Below are 22,544 nucleotides of genomic sequence, written 5' to 3'. Positions count from 1 at the left end.
GTATTTTTCCAGAAACAAAGTATAAAACGATGTCTTCTTATTAGCAAGAAGTTGGTCATTTTCTTCTCAAGGTGTTGCTAGCTCTTCAGGCGCGCACGTGTTTAAATACCAAAGATAAGCAGAAGGGAAGCTTAAAATTGGTCTGTCTTCCCAAGAAAATCCCCATGGCCTTCGACTGGAAATTTCAGCCAAAAACTGCAGAGGACTCACTTCGGCTGATATAGAATAAACCCCCTAAATGTTAAGAAAAAGGAATTAAGGGCAAATGAAATGTGATCAAAGCATTACAGTAAAAGGAGAAAAACAAGACCAATTATCCTCATCTGCCCAGGACCTTTATTTTATATATAATATTAATTCCTTACTTCCTGTAACGTCGCAGAGCAATATCAGCTGGGTTTTGTAAAACAATGTTCCCTGTACACCCCATGCAGCAGAACGAATCCAGCTGCACAAAACATTAATATAATGTTTCATTATGGGGGTCAAAGGAGATACAAAAAGGTGGTGATGCTGTAGACTGGGGGTCTGAAACTCAGTTCTCAAGGGCCACCAACAGGCCAGGTTTTCTGGATATCCCTGTTTCAGCTCAGGTGGCTCAATCAATCAGTGGTTCAGTTGAAGCCAAGTCGAAGTCCTTGAGGACCGAGTTTGAGACCCCTGCTGTAGACGAACAATGGCAGTTCATGTATGTTAATGTCACTAAAGATATCAGGAGTCTAAGCTTTCTTCTGTCACATCTGCTGCGTCGGCTGAACTGGTCAACACGTCATCTGTAGACTGATTCAACTCTTCCTCCTCCCCAGTCACATCCTGGGATTGCGATTCCTCCTCCTCTTCCTCTTCTTCATCCACTTCTCCGTCATCTTCCACATCCATCTCAAAGGCTCGAACGTGGCGCAGGTTAGAACTGAGCTGGAGAGCAAAGAAAATTAGCCATTCCACTATGGACACCCACCAACACATGACGAGCCTGAGGAAATGCAGCTTCATGATGCAGTAAATGTGTCAGTGTGTCCTATGTGCCAATACACTAAATATCTTTACAAAACCGTGGCTGCTCATTTCCTTTCGATTAGAGCTCATGCTCTATAGCAGGTCAGGTTTGCAGGATATCCCAACTTCAGCACAGGTGGCTCAATCAAAGACTGAGCCTCTTATTGATCTACCTGTGTTGAAGCAGGGATATACTGAAAACCCAACTTGTTAGGGAAGGGGGGCGGGGGGGGGGGGCTTGAGGACTAGAGTTGAGTACCCCATCTCCATTATTGCAGGAGTGGCCAACTCCAGTTCTCAAGGGTCAACAGTGCAGTTTTTAAATATACCCCCTGCATGAGTACAGGTGTTTCGGTCAGAATGATTGGGCCACCTGTGCTAATGAGAGCCTTAAAACCTGCACTGCTTGTGGCCCTTGGGGACTGGAGTTGGGAACCTCTGCTCTATGGTAAATCAGGTAACAAGAGAATGCAAACAGGGTTTATTTCTCAAAACAAATACTTGTAATTGCAAATGATAGTTTTGCTTGCAAATCGAAACAGAACAATGCACGACTATAATTCTCATCATGTGATAAATGGTAATGAACCATGTTGCTGTGAACCCATGTGTGACTGCTGACGAAAAAATGATATGTATATTACACACAAACACACATGCATATATTATCTTCAAAAAGCTTGCTACTGGTTCATTAACTCCAAGTGCTACATACGTACACATACAAGAAAAAGTATTTAATGTAGAAGTAAATGAGGCAGCAAGAAAGTTTCGGATACAATTGTGTTCTTCCTCTGGAGAACCTGAGCAATATATTCTGTGTTTACTCGCCTATTAACAATTGTTTTGCCAGCACTGGTACAGTTTTGTTTTGAATGTGTTGAGCACAGACAGATGCATACAAATATCCAGCCTTGGTATTATACTTACCACACAAGCTACTTTCCGTATACCGTTCACAGAGACATACTGTGCTTTCATGTTTTCAAGCACCCTCCACTGACTCTCCAGAAAAACAGTGCGTGTAGGTATGTCTGCACACTGCTCTGCCAACCTGCTCAAAGCGACAAGAACAACAACTATGAGTGAAGCCGCATTCTGTGTCCTAGCACAAACGTGAGTAAATACCAGAAAGAAAAATGGCAGGTGTCCTGTTAAACGGTCGTGCCAAAACTTCAAAGTGTATGGTTTTCCAAAATAATGCTCAAAACAGAGGGGATACAAACAAACAGGATACTCACAACTTGAAAAGGAAACGGAGTTATAGGGAGACACTTAGCAAGAATATTGCCACATTTACTGCCATACTCGCTGCTCTTCTGAACAGAACAGAAGAGGCACTTACACGTCCATTCAGGACAAGGCAACCAGAGTCACATGACTGCTGCATCAGCAATCACATGACCAAGGAGCCAAAATGTCTAGAAATCTTGTTTCTGAAAAGGTGAAAGGATTACCAGGACATGCTACTGAACACGTATGCAAGTATCATTTCCTTTTATATAGCGCCAAGAGTACACAGCTTTTATCAAATTACAATATGGGGAAAATAAAGAACAAAAAATAAATAAAGTACAAACAATGGGATGGATGAGAAGGGCTGTGCACTGCCAAGGAAGCAGGAGGCTCACGGTAGCATAAAAAACACTTTAATGTGTAAAAGGATCAAACATAGCCCCCCACAGCAGCAGCAGGTAACACACCTGCGCGTTTCAGGCTATAAACCCTTTATCAAGGTGTATATATAGCACTCAACATAGGATTAAATGTGTGTGTCCAATCTTGGATTTTTTTAAACCCCATTATTTTATATTGATGATTATTAAAAGATATTTTTAATTACTTCTGCATTAACATCATTTTTGCCCGCTAGTTGCAGCATGTGTAATTAGGATATGTTTTGTTCCACCATGATCGTTTCACCAGCCGGTCTGGGCTGCATGAGGCAATCTTGTCTGATTCCTCTATCCAGTATGCCATCATATTATCTAATTTATAGCATTCAGTAATCTAGGTGGTTCATATGTGCATGTCATTATTCTTCGTTGAGGTTACACAGTGTTCATTACTATATGGACTTGTTTTTTGTATTTGTTTTAGTGCTTGGTGTACAAAACATATAAATCATTAATTACATACAGAGTGCTCTTTTCTTGGGAAGCTTTTCTCGGTTTGAGATTTTACTTTTCAACATCTTGTACTTTTAAAGTAGCAGGTCAAAAGAACGGGAAAACGTAGAGATTGCAGTAGGAAAACGTCAGCTAAAAGTTGCATAGAGAAGATCCTTCAACATAACACTTCTAGGCACAACTGTTCTCACCTTTTACTTGCATCCCAACGGAATGCCTTTTGTTGGTCTTCATCACAGAATGCCAAAGATAATGGCAGCTGAGCCAAGATTCTATCCTTCCCCTCCTGCTCAGAGTTCTCCTTTAGTACCACAGTGACCGTATTGTCATCGTAGAAATGTGCATCTAAACAACTATACCACCTGGAAGGTAAGACAGAGAGAAGGTCAATCTGCATGAATCGCTTGATAGTGAAAGAGACGTCTGTAATACTGTATAAGCAATATCAAAACTGATAGAAATATACTTTGTAATGGTGAAGTACAGTCTGTACTGTATGTGAATTATCTATACCATGCATGGTCATTGAAGTTGTTTTGCAGTTCATTACATTAATTTATCTGGTTCGATGTTGCCATTTTAAATCTTTAACCCTTTAGAAATGAAGCGTTGAATAAAAAAAAAAACGCTTTAATTTTTGACTGCACGTATTCCTTTATAGATTTATTTTAACCCCTGCAACGCATCACACTGTTGATCACTGGTAGCAAAGGTGTTAAGGAGGGGTTTTCATCCCCTTGCAATGCCATAGAACATCCGATTTATCACACTGCCTGATCTCCACGTTTGAGACACTGCGCTTTTATTCCTAACAAAATATTCACCTCGTTTCTGGATTTTCAATCGTGCTGCAGTTTAAGGAATGGCCGAACTCGACTGCCAGGAGGCCGCTATTTGTACACCTGAAAGATGAGATGATGCAAACTTGTCATACAGTACATAAAAAAACCTACACAAAAAGGTGCGCAATTGCTATAGAATAAATATAGAAGTGTTATTCACAAACTCCCGTGATGCAGGGGATACAAACTGATACCCCTGACCAGTGAAACTAAAACCAATTAATGGAAACACTTTGACCTTTCCAGCACAGTATACGAGTGAAAGTCTTCCACTTGAAGACCAATTCATAAATAACTAATAGTAAATAGGCTACTTCTACAAACGTTTATCTGTGTGCCCATGTGTTTATCTGTGGGACTGCCCCTTTAATCTGTGTATGGGGAGAGAAAACAATATATATATATATATATATATATATATATATATATATATATATATATATATAATATAATATATAAAAAGCCAGCAACGCATGTTAAACTGGTCACGGTTAAATGGCATTTTCCGCATTCGCTTCCGAGTTTTAATCCTCAGGATGTAGTTCCTTGTTCCGTCAGCAGCATCTCTGAAGGTAAGAAGCAGTCTGTCCATCCCGCTGGAAGACGTAAATGTCCAAATATGGGTCTCTACATCATGATAAGGAATATTATAGGACCATATTCGGTCATCTACATCATCAAGGGGGCTGGACAGGACATTTAACACTGTCCAGCCCCCTTGACGACGTACATTATCGATTATGGTCCTACAGTATTCCCCCTCATGATGTAGAGACCCATATTGAGGCATCTACATTATCCACGAGGTTGGACAGGACGGAGACTGCTTCTTGCGTTCAGAGCTGCTGGGGACAGTAGCCGGAGACAGGTGTGCAGCTCATCTTCTCCTCTGATGGCCCAACAGGATTAACACTGCTGGGTCCCATTCAGGAGCAGGGTCCCCCGCAGCATTAATCTTGTCGAGCCACTTACTGATTTCAGGCCTGCAATTGCGCGGCCACCAGACCGCACTGCCACTGCCCTGAAAACAGTAAGTCTAACTACATCTGTTCAACTCCCAGCAACCTCTTTGCGCTTACCGTGACACATCTGTCGGCTGTCTCAAAATGAACACTTTAGAAGAGGAGCTTTCTAACATGCAGAACATGACGTAGTGTAGATTCTGGGACTTGTCATTCCAGCTGTAAGGTTACAAAGAGTAAGGAGTTGAGACCTCAGGGCTGTCCATGGCGCTGCCATAAATACACAGTGCAAAGTTATACAAACATCTTACAGGAAAGGTAGCGAAATCAGCCTGGGACACGATTCCTCACTAAAAAAAAAAAAGGGGGGAGGGAGAAGAGAAACCATATTAAATTCTGCTTAAAAAAAATAATTAATTTTAAAGTTAAAACACACGTGCTATGGAAATAGAAATTCACCTTTTAGATGCTTGGTATAAGGCGAGACACAGCGTTTGCTGCACAGACTTTCCTATGATATCCTGCAATACAAATTAAACAAACCGCCATCTAAGAAAATGTGAAGCAAAAACAACCGAACATTGATATAATAAATTAAAAAAAGGATTGCAAATGGGTTAAAGTAGGGGTTCTCAACTCCAGTCCTCAAGCCCCCCAACAGGTCAGGTTTTCAGGATATCCCTGCTTCAGCACAGGTGGCTCAATCAGTTCCTGCTTCAGCACAGGTGGCTTAATCAGTGGCTCAGTCTTTGACTGTGCTGAAGCTGGGATATTCTCTTGAGGCTGGAGGGGAGAACCCTGGAGTAATGCTTTCTATAGAACTATGGATTATGATAAAATTAAAAAAAAAAAAAATTATACATACTACTTATTTAGATAAAAAAATGCATAAGATACAAAAAAAATTATAAAAATAAACAAGTGTGTGCCGAGCACGCGCATTGAGTGAAACTTATTTGTCTTTTGTCACAGAAATGGTATTTGTGATGGTGCTGTTTTTTATTAAAAATCAACACATAATTTCAGTGAGAAAACACAAAGAAGTTTCACTTCGAACGCACGTGCTCTGCACACACACCCTGTTTTAGCTATTTGCACTTCTATATTTATACTAACTGTGAATTCCAAGTCTGTGTGCACGCGCGTGCATGACTGTGATTCCGTGTGGGTGTGTGATTGTGTGGGTGACTGTATAGAGGGGGCCCACCTGTGCAGCAGAGTTTGGTGGGGGCCAGGCATTGGAAGGGGTCCAGGCAGCTGATTATGGAACTTTCGACCGACTTCTAGGGTCCTGCACATGCGTGCAGTGCTGGTCGGGCCTGCACGCGTGTGGCGAGAGCCGCATCTGCGCATGCCGGCTGCGCCTGCGGACGGCACTGGCCGCACCGTTACTCCGCATGTGTGGCGAGCCCGGCGGCCACATCGCTGGCTCCAAGCTCTGTGTGCGCTGGAATTGAGGGAAGCGCTTTGAGGTCCGTGCATGCGCGGCGCGAGCACGGGCACAGTGCAGGCTGGAAGTGTGAGGGAAGCACTTTGAGGTCCGTGCATGCGCGGCGCGAGCACGGGCACAGTGCAGGCTGGAATTGAGGGAAGCGCTTTGAGGTCTGTGCATGCGCGGCGCGAGCACGGGCACAGTGCAGGCTGGAAGTGTGAGGGAAGCACTTTGAGGTCTGCGCATGCGCGGCGCGAGCACGGGCACAGTGCAGGCTGGAAGTGTGAGGGAAGCACTTTGAGGTCTGCGCATGCGCGGCGCGAGCACGGGCACAGTGCAGGCTGGAAGTGTGAGGGAAGCACTTTGAGGTCTGCGCATGCGCGGCGCGAGCACGGGCACAGTGCAGGCTGGAAGTGTGAGGGAAGCACTTTGAGGTCTGCGCATGCGCGGCGCGAGCACGGGCACAGTGCAGGCTGGAAGTGTGAGGGAAGCACTTTGAGGTCTGCGCATGCGCGGCGCGAGCACGGGCACAGTGCAGGCTGGAAGTGTGAGGGAAGCACTTTGAGGTCCGCGCATGCGCGGCGCGAGCACGGTCACAGTGCAGGCTGGAAGTGTGAGGGAAGCACTTTGAGGTCCGTGCATGCGCGGCGCGAGCACGGGCACAGTGCAGGCTGGAAGTGTGAGGGAAGCACTTTGAGGTCTGCGCATGCGCGGCGCGAGCACGGGCACAGTGCAGGCTGGAAGTGTGAGGGAAGCACTTTGAGGTCCGTGCATGCGCGGCGCGAGCACGGGCACAGTGCAGGCTGGAAGTGTGAGGGAAGCACTTTGAGGTCTGCGCATGCGCGGCGCGAGCACGGGCACAATGCAGGCTGGAAGTGTGAGGGAAGCACTTTGAGGTCTGCGCATGCGCGGCGCGAGCACGGGCACAGTGCAGGCTGGAAGTGTGAGGGAAGCACTTTGAGGTCTGCGCATGCGCGGCGCGAGCACGGGCACAATGCAGGCTGGAAGTGTGAGGGAAGCACTTTGAGGTCTGCGCATGCGCGGCGCGAGCACGGGCACAGTGCAGGCTGGAAGTGTGAGGGAAGCACTTTGAGGTCTGCGCATGCGCGGCGCGAGCACGGGCACAGTGCAGGCTGGAAGTGTGAGGGAAGCGCTTTGAGGTCTGTGCATGCGCGGCGCGAGCACGGGCACAGTGCAGGCTGGAAGTGTGAGGGAAGCGCTTTGAGGTCTGCGCATGCGCGGCGCGAGCACGGGCACAGTGCAGGCTGGAAGTGTGAGGGAAGCACTTTGAGGTCTGCGCATGCGCGGCGCGAGCACGGGCACAGTGCAGGCTGGAAGTGTGAGGGAAGCACTTTGAGGTCTGCGCATGCGCGGCGCGAGCACGGGCACAGTGCAGGCTGGAAGTGTGAGGGAAGCACTTTGAGGTCTGCGCATGCGCGGCGCGAGCACGGGCACAGTGCAGGCTGGAAGTGTGAGGGAAGCACTTTGAGGTCCGTGCATGCGCGGCGCGAGCACGGGCACAGTGCAGGCTGGAAGTGTGAGGGAAGCACTTTGAGGTCTGCGCATGCGCGGCGCAAGCACGGGCACAGTGCAGGCTGGAAGTGTGAGGGAAGCGCTTTGAGGTCTGTGCATGCGCGGCGCGAGCACGGGCACAGTGCAGGCTGGAAGTGTGAGGGAAGCGCTTTGAGGTCTGTGCATGCGCGGCGCGAGCACGGGCACAGTGCAGGCTGGAAGTGTGAGGGAAGCACTTTGAGGTCTGCGCATGCACGGCGCGAGCACGGGCACAGTGCAGGCTGGAAGTGTGAGGGAAGCACTTTGAGGTCTGCGCATGCGCGGCGCGAGCACGGGCACAGTGCAGGCTGGAAGTGTGAGGGAAGCACTTTGAGGTCTGCGCATGCGCGGCGCGAGCACGGGCACAGTGCAGGCTGGAAGTGTGAGGGAAGCACTTTGAGGTCTGCGCATGCGCGGCGCGAGCACGGGCACAGTGCAGGCTGGAAGTGTGAGGGAAGCACTTTGAGGTCTGTGCATGCGCGGCGCGAGCACGGGCACAGTGCAGGCTGGAAGTGTGAGGGAAGCACTTTGAGGTCTGCGCATGCACGGCGCGAGCACGGGCACAGCGCAGGCTGGAAGTGTGAGGGAAGCACTTTGAGGTCTGCGCATGCGCGGCGCGAGCACGGGCACAGCGCAGGCTGGAAGTGTGAGGGAAGCACTTTGAGGTCTGCGCATGCGCGGCGCGAGCACGGGCACAGTGCAGGCTGGAAGTGTGAGGGAAGCACTTTGAGGTCTGTGCATGCGCGGCGCGAGCACGGGCACAGTGCAGGCTGGAAGTGTGAGGGAAGCACTTTGAGGTCTGCGCATGCGCGGCGCGAGCACGGGCACAGTGCAGGCTGGAAGTGTGAGGGAAGCACTTTGAGGTCTGCGCATGCGCGGCGCGAGCACGGGCACAGCGCAGGCTGGAAGTGTGAGGGAAGCACTTTGAGGTCTGCGCATGCGCACGCACAGTAGTAGCGTGAAGTCACTTCCGTCATGGAATTTTGTTACAACACAAGGGATTTTTCCTATCAAAACTCTCTAGGTGCCAGCAAAGATGTTTCACTTCAAAAAATATACCACTCACTGCTGGTTGTGACAAACATTGGTCAATAATTCCTTCCATTTGCCTTTTCACAAAGTGCAATGACTTTTGAGGGTAGTAAGGAAACAGGAGAGGACTGTCTGAGGTAAAAAAAAAAAAGGTTTGTTATATAAAACAAAAAAACGAAGTATTATTGCTAAAGCCCAGTACCACCAGATTCACGTGCAATGTTACAAGCAGGGCCGGGTATATTAAATCTGTGAGTGCTGTGGCTCTACCTGAAACATGACAAAGACTTTCATTTGCATTTCATTTTAGCTACAGTACCAGTTCCGAAAAAGCTGTACAGATTATAAGTATACACATAATAGTTGCATACATCAGGGGTTCTCAACCCCAGTCCTCAAGACCCCTTCCCTCCCCAACTGTGGCTCCCTGCTTCAGCACAGGTGGCTCAGTCAATAATGGAGTCATCTTTGCTGAAGCTGGGATATCCTTAAAACCTCACCTGTTGCGGGGGTGGGGGGGGTCTTGAGGACTGGAGTTGAGAATTTCTGGCACACGATTGTGGGCGTACAACTCGTTATGGACTGGGGGGTTGGTGGGGGGGGGAAGGAGAAATAATGTAGGTTCAGCAGGGTCAAGGCTCTACCTCGGGTCTCCTGAGCCCAGAGGTGCATATCATTTCAGGCTCCGGTAGAGCTCAGAACAATGGGAGCGTTGTTATACGCAGCGACATTCAAATGTCACAAATAAATACTTTTGTTGAAATCGAATATTTTTCTGCCATCGCCTCAGCTGGCAACACAAGAATAAGTTCTGGAGCATTTCTTTTCTAATAAGCCCCAGTAGATCTGCATGTTTAGCTCCATTGCTTTTTGAGCAGCCTATTGCACTGCAGGCAACATTTCTCAAGTCAAATACTGCAAAAGAACAAAAAGTGGCATATCCTATCCATTTTACGGATGCCAAACAGTCTGGAGAATCGCTTCACAGAAAAGAAATGTTAAACGTATTATGAACAGCTGCATCGGATTCCTTTTTTGCCTCTTGCTCACGTTGCGGTCTATCCAACTTTTACATATCCCAGATCTGCTTAGCATATCTATATTCAAGGGAAACCAGCTAGCAGAGTATTTTTATGTGTGTGTCCGTGAACCCTGGCACCACAGGTGGGGGATCTGCCGCTTAGAGGAGGAGACACCACGGACACAGACTGTTTAGCGTGAGAGAGCCTATAGATGCATAAAGCTCAGTGCTGCATCGATGTAAAAGTCCTTATAATGTTAAAGAGTAAAGCTACATATATACTGTACCTTTCAGGTGTGTGCTGTTCTCAAGGAAGCTGAACCACTTGTTCCCCTCTGTGTTGGGTGGGGACATAAGGGTGTCATCTTCGTCTTTCAAATACTAGGAAATAATTAATGGGAGGTTTTTGAAAATGTATCAAATATTTAGAGAGAAAGCAAAATGGTCAAATGCCTAGTCTATTATCCATTACAAAAACACAAATGTTATAGATAAGCTGCAAGCCATAAAAGGTTATTTCCTTAAGTGCAATGTTTGCAGTTGATGACCAATATCTCAGTCCTTTTGTGCACTGGTATTTCCTTGGAACTAGCATCATAAAGTGGTTTTATACAGTAACCACATTTTGCACGTGTGCCAGGATTCATGTCTCCGCGGGTGCATTCGAACAGGATATTGTGCACAGACACTGCCATTGAGTCCTATGGAAACTGTGATTTTCTGTGTTATGATGGAATAGGTTGTGTTATTTGGGGGGGGGGGGTGGAGGGGACAAAAATTTCCTTTTTCTGTAGATGAGAACAAAATATGTGCGCAAAGTGTCCAAAAAGTTGTTTCTCAAAAATCTACTTCTAAAAATTTGGGGAAAGCGTTCCAAATGCACAAAATCTCACATATCTTGTTGTAAGGCGTTACAAATTCCCGAAAGAAGTAATTTAATCAGAAGTGGGGGTATGATACCTTTAGCTATTTCAGCTGGGCAGCACTCACATAACACAGAAAGATATTACCACATTACAGGCAATAAAGTGATTATTTATGTTGGGCTGCAGTATGCACTCATACAAACTTACTCCATTGCCCTTCTTATTAGAACAATAGACCTTGGCTGCAACAGTGCTTTTCTAATGAATGGCTACTGTTAGGCTACGGCCACAGTGCCTGCGCTGCCCTCGCGCCTGCCAGGCTGGCGGCGCGGCAGCTGAGTACCCCGGTCTGCCGTGAGCTGCAGGGGAAGAGAGAGGGGGTCGGGCGGGAGTGTGATGGGGGCGCGGCCATGACGTCACCTGGCAGGTTCGCCCTCATTGGCTGAACCGCCGAGGGGCGTGGCCTAGCGCTCCATCGCTAGAGCTGATCACAATTTTCATGTATACCTGAAAAACTCGCAGCGCGGCGACCGTACCTCGCAGCGGGCCCAGCCCCATTGAAGGGCGGCTCTTGTCCCCGCAGCGCCCGCCATAGTGAGCGCTGCAGCAGCCTGCGGGGACCTGGCCTTAGGCTGCATCTTAAAATACTCCGCTTTAATTGTTCTCATAAAAAGTGCAAATATTTTCACGTTCTAACACGGAGTGGTAACGATCAAAGACAGCGACACGCAAGGGCAGGAATTCCTCGTGGATAATTTAGAGGGATTTAATAATAATAAAAAAAAATGCAAAAGACAGGGAATCCGCGCTCGTGCGGTCTTGTGATGTATGTCGTAAGATCAGAGCTCGTCTGATTACTGATCAAGTAAAAGTAAAATAACACACAAGTAATAATTAATGAAAAAATGTATAAATATATTTTAAATAATAACCAACCAATGAATAAATAAAAATTATTTACAAAAAATCAGAAGGCAAAAGCCACTCACACAACAGACAAGCTGTACAGTACTTAACGTGTCTGTTGTGTCAGTGGCTTTTGCCTTCTGATTTTTTTATTATTTACATCATTGGTTGATTATTGTTTAGTTTAAAATATATTATATATTTTTTTTCATTAATTATTGATTCATTTATTACTTGTGTTTTATTACATTTTTACTTGATCAGTAATCAGATCGTTATTTCAGGTCCTTGTTTGGACTTTATGCAGCTTTTGCAATAAACGTACATATATTTTATTGACCCCCCCGGTGCGCTGTTTGCATTTTTCTCATCGTGATTATAAAAAATATGAATAACATGAATTTGCAGCACATGGGTGTAATAACCCCCTTCTGCTCAAGGACACAGTGCACACAACATACTGCAAGTAATGGCATCAGGAGCACATAGCGGTCATACTGTCCAGTTTAAAGAGGCTTCTTTCTGACTACATCAGATGTACTGTAACAGTATCCGGTACCATATATTTGAAATGCTATGATACTCTATGTATAATATTACAGATTAAAGCAATACTGCGAGTGAATTTTCCCCACTTTTTGTTGTTGTTAAAGAATTCGAACCAAGGGGTGCTCCTGAGCAGAACCAGGCTATTTTTTTTTAGCTCTGCGGACCCTTCCCCTCCTACTAGATCCCGGGACACTTACCTGTTTAGTTGCCAGCGTTTTCCTCGCCTTCAGGAAAATCAAAATGGCAGCCAAATCTTGCATGTTTCACCGATAGGAAGCTGCAAGGTTATCAGGGGTGGGAGGGGGGGGGGGGGGGAGTGGAATGACGTTGCTGCTTCCTACTTGACGACTTTTTATGATGTCCATGAGGAAACACTGGTAACTAAACTGGTAAATATCTTGGAAACCATGGGGTCCACAGAGCGACAAAATTGCGCGGCTCAGCTCTCGAGGTCCTCCTGGCTTGAATTTGTAAAAGAATCCTGGGATTTGATGCTTTAAAAAGCCACCTGACCACAAGACTATGTAATGAGGGTAAGAATCACAACAGGGGCACTTCGATGACACCATTTGTTGGAGAATGCTTAAAAATCCATAACTCATTCTGCCACCTGACTTTCTTCAGACATAATGTATAACTCGGGTCTTGGCAAAGGCAGGTTTCTTCACACTACACCAAAACACGGGCATAGGTTTATGGGAGACAATGATAATGAGAACAGGCTACGTCAAGGGCTTTCTGGTCGTTGGCTATGGTGCGCTGACGGTGATCTGGCTGGACGTGGAAGGGAAAAGGAGGCGACTCCTCTCCCGTATACCCGATCAGTGTTGTCATGATAACGTGATGGTGACGAGTTAGAGCGAAGGTGCGCAAACTTGTTGCGCTGCGCCGCCCCGTCTGTTCCATCGTGCCCCCCTGTACCTTCAACGCTTAGATGATTCTGCTGGGTCATGTGACATGTCACGTGACGTCACGTCTCCATGGTAACGGGCGTCATTTGCCGCCGCGTGGACAAAAAGCTGGTGAGTCAATTTACAGAGGCCTCGCGCTCTTAGTGCGTGGGCCTCTGGTAACTGCCGCGTGCCCCACCCCAATAAAGTCACGCACTCCGCTGAGTTAGAAGGGGCACTCTCCTGCCGTGAACCCTCTGGCACTCAAAAGGATTAAATCACCCACCAACAAAATTGCACCATCACATATTTGTTTATGGACTGTACACTTTAAGAGGAGACCTGTAAAGTTTTGGAAGCCCTTTATAATATTATTGAATCTATAACAGAGTTCAAATTGATTCCCTAAAAAGTATCACAAACTACAATGTATATACATTTGTGACAGATGTTCTAGGAGCTCTGGAGTCTCACTCTTCTGTTTCCTATACAGACATTCTAACTACTGAGGAGACGCAGGAGGTCCCTCTTTACCAGGAGAGGCAGACACCAAGAGGATGTGGACTCATGTACGGATATACTAACAAGGTAGTAAAAGAAAACTAATTTAAACAGAGCTAAACGCACTGTGTTTTTTTAATCCCTTTTCAGATATTCTTAAAAATCACTGAAAATGTAGAATGATGAACCAAACAAGATACGCAAGCAGTGGTACTTTACCTGACCCACTCTCTCTACGTTGAAGTATTTTCCCTTCTGGGTATACAGATCCGGTGCCTAAAACAAAACAAAATTCAATGGGATGGAGCCATTTGCTAGTTTAGGATTCTCTGTAAAGCAAACGGTGAAATATTCTGGGAATGTTCAGAACAGACCCGGTTTAATGTGAATTATAAGGATGCTTTAATGTACGAAGTATTCAGGGAACGTTACCTCATTAAAGTGCTCTGTTAGAAAATCTGCAACAAATGTTATGTCTTTCTGAGTCATCTACAAAGCAAAAACACAGGAACGTCAGACATATCTTACACAAAAGTATTACAGGTATTCTTTTCAATGCTCCACATAAAATATAAAGAAAAGGGCTTAGGCCATTACAAGCCCAATCCTAAATAGCATCTACTTTTTTTTGTTTGTTAAAAAGACTAATTAAATGTAGATAACTGGGATACTTTAAGCAACCTAATAAATGTATTTTGAAACAAGAGTATGGAGGTGTTTAGAAATTAATACAGGACACATTCTCCAGTGAGACCCAATTAGAGCCGCAGTTCAGGCTGCCACTTAATTTTTCCCCCCATTCAATATGTGCATCAATACAATCTACACACTGACAAGTGATTAGCCAAGTTGCTGATTGATCTGCGAAGATTCGGCTCAGGGAGGGGGTCACTAAAGTTCTGTCAGTGCAGCAGAAGAGGACTAAAGATGCAAAGTTGTGTGTGGAAGATGTGACCAGGCAGTCACTAGATACAATTGGTGCACTGCTAGAAAGAGGGCAGGCCTCAAAAAGGGATGTGCCAGAGCCTGTTTCAGAAGAGGAAGAGGATGTGACTCTGTAAATGGTTGCTATAGGAACAAAAAATGCTAGGTACATTATAATACATTAAAAATGACTTTAAAAATAATAATTTTTTTAATGCTACAAGTATTTTCTCATAGTACAGAACTGATGATAAAAAAAAAACAAAAAAAACACAAGAGGGAGATTGTTGAACTGGAGCTTTACGGTTTCTGTTATATCCACTGTGCACTAATGCTTACTCTTCAGTTTTATTCCGTGAGCCACTGATTAAGTTGAAAGTGTTTTTTCTTAATAGTAAAGTCTGCCTTTAAATATACACATTACATGGCACGTTACCTTGTTAAGTTCAGGAAGTACATGGTCCTCAGACATTCGCAACATAGCTAGGAAGAGAATTGGTTACACTTAATGAGTTTAACAAAAATCCATGTAAAACTGTAGGAACTATTGCAGCCACAAATCCTACTCATTTTATCATCCCGCCTCTGGAAATACCCCAAAACATTGAATTGAATTTGTATTTCCTTACCGAGACACGCAGGGACGGACAGACTTGTATTGCCAACCTCTTTACCCTTAAACTATTACAACCCAGATTAATATGGTGATTTGGTACAAACATGTTGGAAAATATAATAAGACACAAAACCTTGCTGTCATGTATATGTTGTAAATGCCATCTAGCTTGAATACTGCCCAGGCTAACAGCTTTATGGTTACAGTAACATCTTCTGATCATTTCTGGCCCCTGATTTCTGATAACCACACAAATGGAAAAACTGCTCCTAACAGCTGCTACTTGTCTATGTAATGAATCCTAAAGAAATATTGTCTTGCTTACCCACATACAACCATCGAAAGAAGGCCTTGAAGTTTTTCATGCTACCATCTATAACTCTAAAAGAAAAGGGAGGCAGGAATGAGTATGTCACATTCATCTGATAAAATCAGTTATCAAAATCTCTCATATTATGACTGCCGCCAGCTGCTGCTTGGAAAAGCCCTCTCCCCCCCCTCCCCCCCCCCCTCCAGGCTAGCAGTAGAAAGAAGGATTGATGAAATGATGTTAATGGAAAGATCATCTTCTCTCAAACAGTCCACCAAGAGATTCTATAAAACGTTGGATCCCTGGGTTAATGATTGATGTTGAGTGTGTAGTGACCATAGGATAAATATATGCTTTGGAGTTGGACCGGGGCTCAGCCCCTCCCCCTCTTTCTCTTTCCTTGTCTTTCTGTCTTCATTATGTTTTTTTTTTTGTAAAATATGATTTAGTACTGTACAACACTAATATATATATATATATATATATATATATATATATATATATATATATATATATATATATATATATATATGCATTTGATGGTAATGTTTGTTGTTATTATTACGTGTACTATTTTTATTATTAGTAGTAGTAGTATCATTTTTATTATTATTGTGTTACAAATCTGGAAAAACGAATAAAAACTATTTAGGAAAAAAAAAAAAAAAATCTGTTAGCAGAGCAGTGTCATAATAGTACAGTATCCAGCAACCCATACTAGGATAAATACAGGACCATTTCTTACTGCAGGAGCTCGTTTGATTTTAGTATGAAGGAACCAACGGCTGTTATAGCATCTGCAAAAGAGGAAATACACAGTTTGCTGTGAAGATGTAACTAGTTTCATGCAGGGTCAAATAGCTTAGATTATAAAGCACAAAGCAGGAAGATTATGCATAATGTTTCACACTGTAAAGAAATATAAACACACACACCTTCAATTGCTTTGGCATCAACTCCAAGGGGCTCATATTTCTGCTTCCACAAGGCCATCCCTTTCAATTCACTTAGATGGTACAGCAAGGCTTCAGAGCCACTGTAAACATAGGGGATTATATGTTGTTAGCACCAAATCAAAAGGCAAGGTGGAAAGATGCTTGTTGCGAGCTATAAAAGATCACGAACAGGCGAAGATAGGGTGCAATTCAAACCAAAGATTGAACCATTTCCAATCTTGCATTGTGTTACTAAACAATCTATTTGACATTGAGGGAGTCATTTTGATGGAAGAATTATAAATAAGATCCGCACACTGACACAGCCATTTATTTCAGATAAAAGGGGCTGCCTAACCTAGCTCTTAGAAGAAGGAAAAAAAAAACTTTATATTTATACCCCATGTACCCAAGTAAGGAAAAAATGCAGTGCTTCTAAAGATAAGGGGAATTGGGTTATAAAGCAGTGTTCAAATATTCACAATGAAGACTTATTAAAGTTTAATTTCAATACATTAGCTACATTGTATTTATGTCTTTATTTATATAGCACCATTAATGTACATAGCGCTTCACAGCAGTAATATACGTTACAATCATATAAATAACAAATAATATAAATAACACAAAGGGGAGAAGTGCTTCAGACATAAAAGTTGCATTTAGGAAAAGGAGTCCCTGCTCCGAAGAGCTTACAATCTAATTGGTTGGTACGAAGAACATACAGAGACAGCAGGGGGGCGTTCTGGTAAGTGCGTCTGCAAGGGGCCAAGGTTTATGTATGAGGTGTTAATTTTCCGTCATGGAGCTACTCGTATGCTTCTTTAAGCAGGTGTGTTTTGAGGTGGGTCTTAAAGGTGGCTAGAGAGGGTGCTAGTCGGATATTGATGGGGAGGGCACTCCAGAGGTGTGGGCAGTCAGTGAGAGGTTTAAGGCGGGAGAGGACTTTAGATAAAAAGGGGTTCGAGAGAAGACATCCTTGAGCAGAACCCGGGATGGTGCATAGCGAGAAATTAGGGCGGAGACGTAAGGAGGAGCAGAAGAGTGTAAAGCTTTAAAAGTGAGGAGAATTGAGTGTGTGATACAGGATTTCATAGTAAGCCAGGAGAGGGATTTCAGCAGGGGAGACGCTGAGACAGATTTCGTCTTTAGATTTGGATTTCAAGCCTTAGACAAGAACTATGGAAGAAAATGTAGATTGATCGTACAGGATTTCTATTGCTTCGCGGTGGTAATACAGAAGAAAATATGATGGGTAATAGATGAAATATAACATACCTTTGTAAGTGACTTATGACTAGCTTTTGTATACTGGAATATGATGACTCAATGGATTGTCCAAGCTTCTTCAAGCCCTACCAAAAAATGTTATATTAATGTCTTATTATACATATGTTTCTTCAAACAGTACAAGTGCAAAATACAAAGGGCAACAAACTTACTTTAACTGTTAGCTGAGTCATCAATAATGCTTGAAGTTCAGGGCTAAATTACAAGCGGCAAGAAAACACATTTTAATTTAGCGGTGTAAAAAACGGGAACATAACCGACAACATACAAGACTGTCTCCCTTTATAAATACAAAATATTTCACTATCAATTATATGTAAACTAATAAGCTGAATGGGCAATAAAAACACATGGACATATTTGTCGTGTAACAATAACCTTATTATATTAAGAGACCACAACGCAAAATGAATAAATACACATTAGAAAAAAATATGTCGACACTTTAAATACATACAATAGACACTATAAATGTGCTTTGCCAGCAACGCAAAAAATAGTGCTGTTGCTTTAAGATTTTATTACATTTTATTAGTTGAAATCAACCGCAATCCTGAAAATATATAGTTACACAAATAAAACAGTGACCTTGCTTTCCCCCACAAGAGCAGCTGCATGAACTCATCCTGTACAGAAGTGGTGGTATTTTTCTCCTGAAACAAACAACGAAAAAAGGTAAGTCAGGAGGCATGGTGGGATCTGTGGATGGTGGGATCTGTGGATGGTGGGATCGTTTGATGGTGGGCGATGACGTTAATGGCAATTGTGTCGAGATATTTCTGCCTTAAAGCTGCAGTTCAGTCAATATCCTGCATGTGTGTTTTTTTTTAATAAATCAGTTCTGTAGCATTTTCTGTTTAAAAAAAAAAAAAAAAATACTTTGAAAGACCATATTTCTTGTATTCTATTTTAACAGGCATGCTTGTTCCTATAGCAACCATTTACATTCCCCATATTTAAAGCTGTCGCCAAACTTTGCCGATCAATAGACGGAGAACGAATTGACCGGCAGCTATGCAGTTCTTTAGGTAATTAGAGATTGCCCACATAAAACTATTATAGTAAAAAAAAAAAAATACTGAACTGCAGCTTTAAATGAGAAATAATTTCTTCAAAAGTGCAGGTCTCCTCAAAGACAGAGATAGAAAGTAGAGCTCTACTCACACGTTCATAATGAAGTTCTCCTTTTAATGTGACAGCCAAGACCAGTGGGAGAACAACGTTTCATGTGACCTGATGAAAGGTCCCCATGGGACCTGAAACTTTGTTATTCCCCTGTTCTTGGCTGTCACGTTAAATGGAGAACTTCATTATGAACGTGTGAGTAGAGCTCTACTTTCTATCTCTGTCTTTGAGGAGACCTGCACTTTGAAGACATTATTTGGCTGTGTTGTGTTGGCTGCACATGCAGGTTTCTCCTCGCCGGAGGCGGTTTCCCTGCACTTTGGAATTGGCCTAAAATGAGACGCACAGTATTTTGAGCACTCCTGCAAGTGTCGGAGTGAAGGTATTTTTCATGTCATTTGCCGGCCGTATGTCAGGCTGGGATCTGGATTGGATGGTTTACAGGAGTTAGGATAGTTATTCGATGCACACATTATAAAAATGCGGGGAGAGTTGGAAGTGAAAAGGTTCCTGTTTGAGGAATTGTTGCCGGGTTTCACAGTAACGGTCAGCTATTTTACTCTACAGGTCCCTGGCTGTTTTTCCAAAGAGTAGCCATGCTTCAACTAATATCACCGTCCTCAAGGGCCACCAACAAGCCAGGTTGTATGGATATCCCTGCTTCAGCACAGGTGGCTCAATCAGTGGCTCAGTTGAAGATTGAGCTACTAATTGAGCCACCTGTGCTGAAGCAGGGCTATCCATAAAAGCTGGCCTGTTGGTGGCCCTTGAGGACTATGTTTGAGACCCCTGCACCAAGGTAACAACATTGGCACAGTTTCTTGGAGCCATTAAAAACTTTATACTAGAAAAAAAGCCATATGTCACGTTATAAATAGCTTATTTCATTCACTAAGAGTGCATGTCTAGGTGTATAAATTCCCAAAGTAGTAATATGCAGAAATGCACTCACAATCTTCCTTACGAATTGTGGGTTTCTGGATTGCATGCTCATCTAACTGATTCTGTCACAATTTGTTTTTACATTTTCGTGCCACTTACACAATGTCACTATTTCCCCTGGCCCATTGTAATGAGCTGAAATAAAGTTGGCACAAAAAGAAAAATACTGTGGTGCTATCAATTAAACGTCTCAATGGAAAAGAACGGGTTTCAGGGTCCAGTAATATAAATATAAAACTGTGTCCCATAAATCAAAACTTGTATGTAATTACATACAACTGCATAGAGAGGAAAAGTCTCAAAGTTCAATCCTTATGGAAAAACTTCTGATCCCGCAGCTAGAGTCCCAAGGGGTCCAACCCTTATTATTAACCAGATGCAGAGAAGAATGGCTCAAAGCGTGTGGATCCACAGCTCCCGGAAAAGAAAGGAGAAAATAAGTGTCATATTGTTACAACAAAGTACTTTCGAACAAATGGCGAGAGATGCACTCACTTTTTTCTCAATAAAATGACCTTATATACCGTGTCTTGCCTCTGTATCTTCCACAGCTTGCAAGTGTCTCCGTCACATGAGACCAGGCTTTTTATTTTAAATGGGAGATTTTCATGTAAAAAAAAAAAAAAAAAAAACAAAAACACAAACTCAGCTATATTAAGTTTTAACAAGGTTAAATATCTAAAATGTATAAAAAAAAAAATTATTTTTTAAAAACAACACATTTACTACGGTAGTGCCGACAAGTATTCTAAAACAAATCTGGGGCTATCACCAACCAGATCCAGGTACATGCTGCAACATTTCAGTGACATTTCTGCAGACAGACTAATGGCCCATCGGATTAACAGCGGGGGTCCCTGGCAGTCCCATCCCCTGCTGTGTTAATCCGATGGGCAATTAGCCTCTGCAGAAATGTCACTGAAATGTTGCCGCATGTACCCAGATCTGGTTGGTGATAGCCCCAGATTTTCCAAGGCAAGTTTTAGAATACTCGTCGGCGCACCTGTGACATGTGACTTGTTTCAAATCAATTGGGTGGGGGGAAAGAGTCTCACTTTTAAGGAGGCCCACAGTTTGAAAACAGAGTTAGAAATAGTGTCTTGAGTATCAGCCTGTGAACTCTAACCTCTGTCCTTTATCCATTACCAGGGAATTCCAGATGTTTACAGGTAGGTGTACTACCAGATAGGCAAAGCTTTGCTTTCTCTTAAGTACAGTCCTCTCTAACTTATATTTGTCGGAGGACAGAATCACTACTCACACTTACTGTTTTGACCCAACTCGGGACATTCTGCTCTCTCTTGCCCTGCAATCACCAGAGGGTTCTGGAAGGCCGACTCCCCCCGCTCCCTGTCTGCAGTCAGCTCAGGACGTGCGCAAGCTGTGGGACTCTTTTCCAATTGATTTTAAACAAGTCATGTTAGTGAATGTGGTTTTATCGCGGTTTTTGTTGTAGTTGCATATTTTAGACATTTACACTCATTAAAACGTAATATACCGATGCGTTTTTTTATAGGAAAGAAAATCTCCCATTTAAAATAAAAAGCTTGCTGTCTGAAAATATTTGGTATAATATGTACCGCCTTTAATGTGACACTCCCTTTGAAATGTAAAGAAATGCGTGTCTCAAAAAAATACAATAAAAACAGATTGAAAAAAAAAAAAAGCTTCGCCTCGTGTGACGAAGACACTTGCAAGCTGTGGAAGATACAGAGACAAGAAACAGTATATAAGGCTATTTTATTGAGGAGACAAAAAGTGCTTTGCTGTAACAATATGACACTATTTTTCTCTTCCTTTCTTTTTCGGGAACTGCGGATCCATGCACTTGGAGCCATTGTTCTCTGCATCCGAAATAAAGCGGTGCCTTAAGAAACAAGAACTATCCCAAATGTCCAAAAAGTCTGGTGGCCATGGTTGATCCGGACGGACATCCAAGGGGGTGAGCAATGCCACCGTCTGGCTTTGATACGGTTAAGTGAGTTCTCCTACAATTGTAACTCTGGTGGGCAGAGGGATTAGAACAGGAGGAGCGGGATCCGGCGTTCCGTGGGAAGAGACGGGAGGGTAATTAATAGAGAAGGGCAGATATAGAAACCAGGTAATGTGGCCCCATAGGATATATAATGACGAGGAGGAGGTTAAGACAGAAGAGTATCTAGGCAACAGGGTGCAGCGATTTCTCTGTCCCCCTCCCCCCCCCACCACTTTCCTCTCCCTCCCCCCCCCCACCTTTCCCACCCTTGGTGCTGTCTTAAGTTTTTGTCTGTCTGTAGGGGTAGGAGTGATAAGTCAACATAACAATGCTGTCCACGGTCTGTACAAATGCTTGTTAGACTTGTTGAAAACTCTAATAAAAACTTGAGTTGCAAAAAAAAAAAAAACCATAACAAGATTTGCACTGCAAAACCTTCCAAAAAAAACATTCAGCACTTCAGTGTGTAATTGAGTTACTAGTTTTGGACCATACATACCTGCACAAACTTAGTTAGCCGCGAGTCCATCTGCATCAGTATTTCTTCCCATGCTTCACACATACACGTCAGGGATAACTTTAAATACTGACGAAAGAAGGATAATGCAAAGACTGCATGAACAAGCTAAATTCTGAGAAAGTTGTGAACAAGGGAATTCAAATCTGTTCATGTCTAAAAATACAAGCGCAAATAAATAAAATAAAAAGCGTTATTTTAAAAGGGAATTACCTGAAGCAGAGTTGAAATGT

At 43.6% G+C, this 22,544-nt stretch overlaps 1 protein-coding gene across 1 annotated transcript; it reads right to left on the bottom strand.

Annotated features, from left to right (window-relative positions):
* Positions 1 to 313: 313 nt before the first annotated feature.
* LOC142475470 (anaphase-promoting complex subunit 4-like) lies at positions 314 to 22,380 on the bottom strand (the record flags this gene model as incomplete). Its single annotated transcript, XM_075581333.1, has 19 exons — positions 314 to 915; positions 1,927 to 2,050; positions 3,317 to 3,487; positions 3,950 to 4,027; positions 5,047 to 5,148; positions 5,241 to 5,279; positions 5,389 to 5,450; positions 8,979 to 9,076; positions 10,253 to 10,346; positions 13,897 to 13,953; positions 14,110 to 14,166; positions 15,038 to 15,084; positions 15,543 to 15,598; positions 16,273 to 16,324; positions 16,463 to 16,563; positions 17,741 to 17,817; positions 17,905 to 17,947; positions 18,341 to 18,405; positions 22,294 to 22,380. Coding segments are annotated over 19 exons (1,614 nt in total), but the record flags the coding sequence as incomplete, so codon positions are not given.
* Positions 22,381 to 22,544: the final 164 nt, after the last annotated feature.

This window comes from Ascaphus truei, unplaced genomic scaffold (genome assembly GCF_040206685.1).
Source record: "Ascaphus truei isolate aAscTru1 unplaced genomic scaffold, aAscTru1.hap1 HAP1_SCAFFOLD_1232, whole genome shotgun sequence".
Classification (NCBI taxonomy): Eukaryota; Metazoa; Chordata; class Amphibia; order Anura; family Ascaphidae; genus Ascaphus; species Ascaphus truei.
The sequence above is the reverse complement of the archived record's forward strand: the minus strand, read 5'-3'. Positions and strand labels throughout refer to the sequence as shown.